Source organism: Vespa mandarinia, unplaced genomic scaffold, assembly GCF_050613455.1.
Source record: "Vespa mandarinia isolate Hongniang unplaced genomic scaffold, ASM5061345v1 scaffold_44, whole genome shotgun sequence".
Classification (NCBI taxonomy): Eukaryota; Metazoa; Arthropoda; class Insecta; order Hymenoptera; family Vespidae; genus Vespa; species Vespa mandarinia.
Window position 1 is genome coordinate 111,672 of NW_028197178.1, and position 6,992 is coordinate 118,663.

The 6,992-nt window shown below is 44.5% G+C and overlaps 1 protein-coding gene across 1 annotated transcript; it reads right to left on the reverse strand.

The window, feature by feature from the left end:
* Nucleotides 1-3,991: 3,991 nt before the first annotated feature.
* Nucleotides 3,992-4,381, reverse strand: LOC118448520 (uncharacterized). Its single transcript, XM_085664350.1, has one exon. The coding sequence runs from the start codon at nt 4,379-4,381 to the stop codon at nt 3,992-3,994; it is 390 nt and encodes a 129-aa protein (XP_085520476.1).
* Between the last annotated feature and the right edge of the window lie 2,611 nt (nt 4,382-6,992).

Genomic DNA, 6,992 nt, shown 5'->3' on the forward strand with positions numbered 1-6,992 from the left:
TAATAATCGGAATACCAATATTAATATGAATATTAATAATAGTAGCAATAATAATATTAATAACAATAACAATAATAATATTAATAAAGATAACAATAGTAATTATAATAAAAAATACAAAAAAAATAATAAAATCAAAAGCAATAATAATAATAAAAACAATATCAATTATTATAACAATTACAATAATAATAACAATAATAAAAATATCAATGAAAATAATATTTATAGTAATAATATTAATAACAATAATAATAACAGTTACAAGAACAATAATATTAATAACAATAACAATATAAGTAATAATATCAATAACGAAATTAATAATAATGACAAAAACAATAATAAAACAATAACAATAGTAATAGTAATAAAATAATAATTACAATAATAATAATAATAACAATAACTATAATAATAATAATAATAATAAAAATATCATTAATAATAACAATAGCAATAATAATAACAAAAACAATAATAATAATAATAACAATAAAAGTAATAATAAAAATAACAATAACAATAATAATAACAATAACAATACTATAATAATAATAATGTCAATAACAATAATAATAAAAACAAGAAGAAAAATAATAATAATAACAACAACAATAATAAAAACAGTAGAAATATTAATAATATTAACAATTACAATAACAATAATAATAACAATAACAATAACAATACCAATAACAATAACCATAATAATAATAACAATAATAATAAAAATAATAACAATAATAATAATAATAACAATATCAATAATAACAATAATGATAACAACAATAACATTAATAATAACAATAACAATAATTATTACAATAATATTAACAATAACAGTAATAATAATAATTGTAAAAACAATAATATTAATGGCAATAACAATAATAAAAACCGGAAAATTTATAATAATAATAACAATTACACTAACAATAATAATAACAATAAGAATAATAATAACAATTCCAATAATAATGACAAAGACAATAATAATAACAATAATGATAATAACAATAATAACAATGACAATAGTAATAATAATGACAATAACTATAATAATAAAAATAACAATAAAATAATAATAATAATAATATTAATGACAATAGAAATAATAATAATAATAACAATAATAATATTAATATTTTTTTTTTGATGGTCTGAGAATGCCAAACTTTACGCACTAACCCAGGGACCCTGCCCGCCAGAGAGATCCTTCACCATTTGGGTTCCCCTTAAAGTCTCTGGTGTGTCGCCCTCACCGTTAGAATAGGCGCTACCGACTCAACTCATATCCATCCTAGTGGCATAGTAAAACCATCCCGGCACCGCCATGTGGCATTACTTCAGGATGACGCCAATGCTTCTTGTCCCTTAACTGGGCTCCGTCTTCGGCTCTACGTGGCAGGAATCAGGAGGAACGTTGGTGGCTCTTCTATGGGCCACTCATCTCCTTCTTCATCTTGCTTAAGATTAACCTGACGTACCAGGCCACCTTGTTCGACTCCTGCTTCCCACGCAGTATTTTCTCGACGACGTTGTCCGGCCAGATGTTTCCGAGGTCTTGTTCCAAGGCTAATCGATCGGCGCTCTACCGAGTACATAAAAAAAACGTGTGTTGGGCGTCGTCGTTGATCGAGCCCCATGGGGCAGTTGGCGTCTGCTACCTTCCTCATTCTAGCCAGGTAGGAGCGGAACAGGCCATGCCCTGTCAGGAAATGGGTGAGGTAGAAATCGACTTCTCCCGCCTCCCGATTTATCCAGTTGTCTAGTCGAGCAGTCCATCTACGTTCCTGCTCCCATCTACTTTGCCAGGCCTTGGTGCTGATAGACCTAGCGAGCCTTGATTCCTTCTCCTTTCGCAGGACACACCTTTGCTGGTGGACGAATTTCCTCTCCTGGGCTAATAAATCTATCGGGATTACCCCGGCGACAAATAGCACTGCCGGCTCTGAGACCGTGCGGTAAGAGCACGCGATTCGCTGGGCGCCCCTTCTCTGTACCACGGCTATGCGCTTGCGGTATTTTTGTTTTCTCAGCGCCTCGGCCCATACATCCGCACCGTACAGCATCACTGCTTCGGGGGCACGCATCAGTAGTCTCCTCATGCACGGTGAGCATGCCCAGTGAGGCTACTACTTTTGCCGCCTTGTCGGCTGCCCTGATAATATGCTCTCCATAGTTAAGCTTGTTGTCAAGCATAACCCGAGATATTTGACAGCCGATTTAGTCTGGACCACCGCGTCTCCGACAATGAAGCTACGCAAGTTGTTGATGCGCTTCCTCGTAATTAGCACGATCTCTGTATTCTGGGCTGTTGGAGATAGCCCGTGGTCTTCCATCCAGGAGATAACTCTCCGCATGACCTGGTTGAGCAGCAACTGTGCCCCCTCCGTGTCTCTTGCAGTTTTGACTACTGCAATGTCATCTACTTACCCAACCAAGAAAGTACCTTCTGGGACTGCTATACGAAAGATACCGTCGTAGAATATATTCCATTTATCCGGTCCCAGTATGGAGCCCTGTGCTGCCCCCGATGTCAATTCCAAGCTTCTTGGACCGTCACTCGTGTTGTATACTAGGACGCGCTCGATTAAATAATCATTAATAATTCGGAGGAGGTACTTCGGAACGCCGAAATTACGTTCGTGCGCTTCCCTTGCCAGGTCCCACCTGACGGAGTTGAAGGCATTTCTCATGTCTAAGGTGGCCAGTAGGCACAGAGGTCGAGTTCGATGATTGCCTCGCTCCATCATTTTAGCGGCCGAGACCACCTCCTGGACTGCGTGGATGGTGGAGAGGCCGGATCGGAATCCGTACTGGCGGCCGGCAAGATCCCCCGCTGCCTTCACGGCTACGTGCAGCCTTGACATTAACAGCTTCTCCAGGAGTTTTGCAGCCGTATCGAGCATACAAATAGGCCTGTATGATGAAGCTGCCCCTTATGTACCCTTGCCCTTGCTAATAAGCACAAGCTTCGCTTTCTTCCATGGAGCGGGGAAGATGCCCCCTCTGAGGCACGTGTTATACATGTTCAGCAATAGCTCAGGATGACTTTGCGCGACAACTTTAATTATTTCTGCTGGAAGTCCGTCTGGACCTGGAACTTTCTTGTTCCGCGTAGAAGATGCGGCCCTGAGTTGCTCTTCTTCCGTGAATTGCGGTACCTCGCTTATTCCGGGCGCATCCAAGCTGATCTCTCTCTTCGGCTGTGGGGGGAATAGAGTATGCACGATGCGATACAACATCCTCGCGTTCTGAGGGGTCCCTTGCGTGTTAGTCCCCAGCTTGCGAGTGACGATGAGATACCCTAATCCCCACGGATTCTGGTCGACATCCCGGCACAGCTCCTTCCAGCACCGTCGTTGACTGGCCTTGATGGTCCTCTTCAGCGCTTTCTTGGCCGCTTGATAGTCTGCGGCCAAAGGAGCAGCGTCGTGGTCGCGTCTCTTCGCTCGTTGTGCTAAACGGCGGAGCCTTAAGCTCTACTTACGAAGATCTGCGATCTCGTTCGTCCACCAGTATACAAGGCATCTCTGCCGTTTCGTGCCATTCTTTTGCACCGCTATCGCGCAAGCCTTTTGGATGAGCTGCATGGTTGCTGCGCCAATCAACTTCGCTTGTGCGGTTTGCGATAGACTCGCGGAAGTACTTTGTTGGGATCTCCATCCTTCCTCTATGACGGAAGACAGCCTCTCTCGATCCATTCTTGCAATGTTCCACCGGAGGGTCGCTTTACACTTGGCACGGCTGGCCTCCTATCTTGTACAGCGAATAGGATGTACTGATGATCGCTCCCGGTATAATCCTCGATCACCTGCCAACCTGCGACTTTTGCCACAAGGTGTTCGTTGGCTAGAGAGACATCCGGGATCGTCTCCCTGTAGCCAGGCCTGCGGGAGGTTGACATCGAACCTGTGTTGAGTACTGATAGCTCCAGTCTCGACGCCACCTCCATGATACATCTTCCTCTGGAGTCCGGCCTAGCCTACCCCCATTCGAGAGCTTTGGCATTGAGGTCTCCAGCCACAATGAGATCCCCTTGCATTTCCCGCAGCGCGTCTTCCAGATCGTCCAGTTTGATCTGGATGTCGTCTATCCGGTCGTTCGGAGTGAGATATACACTGACATATGTCGTCGAGTTATGTCTCACCCAAACGTAACCGTTTCCGGTTCCTTGGTCCGACACATGTATTAGTCGGGGATCTGGGATCCAGATGGTCGCGGTGCCCAATTCGTCTGCGAACCTTCCTACTCCTGCTCTGTCCTGGTACTGTTCGCTGATTAGAACAATATCAGCTTTTTTCTCAGAGCAAAGCTGGGCTAGAAGGTGATGCGCCGTCCTGCTTCTATTCAGGTTACCCTGAAGTACTCTCATCCTTTTTTTTCTACTTCTTTGCTTTTGCAAGGGCCTCCTGGAAAGCTTTGCAGGCCCTTGATCCCGCCAGGTGCTTCCTAGTTTCAACACCACTCTTTGAGCACAAGAAGCAAGTAGGCTCGCTGACCTTGCACTCTCTGATCTTGTGCCCCGTGTAGCCACAATAATAGCAAACTGTTTTGCGATCAGGTCCCTTGCACGAGGCACTATAGTGACCATAGTCGAGACAGCGGAAACATCGCCCTACTTCTGCCCTTCGCCTGACCCTGCAGCTGATGAATTCAATCAGCACTCGACCGGCCATTAAAAGCTGCGCAGCTGCTTCCTCTTGTATTTTGATGAGGTCCAGGCGTTGTTGTCTTGCGTTGGGGTTCGTCATCTTAATATCGATTTTCCCCGCGTAGCCTGGCAGGGTCCTCTTTAGGGCCTCCTCGACTTCTATCGACGAGGTGCAGCAGTCACAGTCCCGTATCTCCAGTGTAGCTCTAGGGACCATTTCCGTGATGCTGCTCATTTCTCCTACCTCTTTTTTCAGGGTTTTCGCGAATGAGGCCTTGATATCCACGGTGGTCTCCATTAGTTCGAGGAGAATCCCTCCGGTTCTAGTCTGCCGGAACGATCTAATATCCACTCCTGTGGCGCTGTTCTTTAAGCGCTTGTGGATGACTCCGACTACGTCTGCGTAAGATTTTCCTTGCACAGGTTTCAGGAGGATTGCGTCCGGCCTAGTTCTCTTTCTCGGCCTACCCTCAGATTTGGTCGGCTTCTTTTCTCCTGATGTAGGTGTTTCGTCGCCTTCGTCCCTGGTTTCTCATTATTTCTTTTCTTCTTCACGACCTCCGTCCACTTGGTGGATTCAGTCGTCGTCGCCTCTTGCCTCGGTCTTTTGAGGGTTTCTTCAGACATCTGCGGCGAGCTTGAGGCTACTCTTTTAACTGCGCTGACCTCAGTCGTAGAATTTGCCCGAGGGCTCTGTGAAACTCGGGTGAGGATCCTCGATTCCTTATTGCCCTTTTCTCGAGATTTGTACATGAACTCGAGATTGTCTATGATGTCTTCCAGTTCTGGGATCCCTTGCTTAATCTCCCTGTTTACTTTTCGCAGTTTAGTAATAGCCAGCTTCATTTTGGCAAGGAGAAATTTCGCTTGCGCTAGTTTATCCCTCTTTATTCTTTGGTGTCCCCTTCACAAGCTGAGAGCTTACGTTTTTGTCGCCTTGTGTAGCGATGTTATTTCCAGATGGTTCTGGGGTGTTTTGTTGCTTATTGTCTATTTCGTTTTGTGTGTTTAGTTTCTCTTTTGTGCTTTGTTTTTCCATGTGTTCAAAATTCATCATCCAGAGTGCCTGGCTGTCTCCGAACGCGGTGTCTCCGGAAGTGGGGGGGTGATCACCCTAGCAACTACCCCCATTGTTGCGAGAGCTTTTGGCTATAAGATCGGGAATGAAGCATCAGCCCTTACCTTTCACCTACTTCCTTCATCGGCTTCCTGACACTCCCATGGGTGCGACGCGTTAACGCCGGGAGTTTTCTACGAGAACCGCGCTTTTCGTATCATACCGCACATCCCTTTCGGCCATTGTCAGCGTACCCGCTAGTCCACGTGGCCCTGCCGTAATCCTGACTTGGGGCCCTTACAGGGTGCTGTCATCCGGGCTAGATGAGTCCTTGTTTTTTTTTGAGAGCTTGCACTCCTCGTATCACAGGGACCGACGGCGCTACTCGTCGGTAGAAGAGAAATGCTCCTCTTCTTCCCTTGGTGGATTATTACTATTAGGTGGAATTTGCCGAGTTCCGTCCATACAGCCATGATCGCAACTGCGTTCCATAAATTGAGGCATAAGATATATAAATCCCACAGTTGACTGTCGCTTGATTTTATTTTATTTTCCTTCTGATCGAAGCGCCTCCTATGCCCTGCAAATTAGTTTATCGTCTTCCTCTGTGGTGGAATTAAGTATCGCTTGCGCTGGTGGCGGCTCTGCCGTCGTAGTCACTAGCAGATGGCGCTGCATGAGTCCTCGGTGGGCCGTCGATTCTGCCGCCCGGCCATGTAGTATAGTTCGCGGAACTAACATGTCCTAGTTGGCAGCACTGGCCAACATCCGAGATGGCGTCCAATACCTCGTAGTACTTGATCGATTCTATCAGCCAATCCCAGAGTGCGGCTCATCTTTAACCGTAGTGGTAGTTGTCACATGTGCTGAAGGTGACGTTGCCATCGTACCCTGGAGTAGAGGACGCTGAATGAGATCCCGATGAAAAGGTCGTGTTTGCCTTCCAGCCGTAGAATATAGTTTCGCAATTAACACGTAATGGCAACCAAATCCACGACAGTCGAACCGAGCTCATCTTCACAAACAACACATAAGATGATACACTTCTTAACCGGATTCTAATCACTCTATGCTCGCCGATTAGCAATTAACAAGCCAGATATGAATCTTGGAGTCGATGGAATAGAATAATCTATGAAAAACCGCACAACATGCGGAGCGCACGACGATACATCACTTCCGTATCTACGCCATAATGGAACTCCATACGCCATAATGGAACTCCCATTAATAATAATATTAATCACAATAACAGTAATAATAACGATTACAATA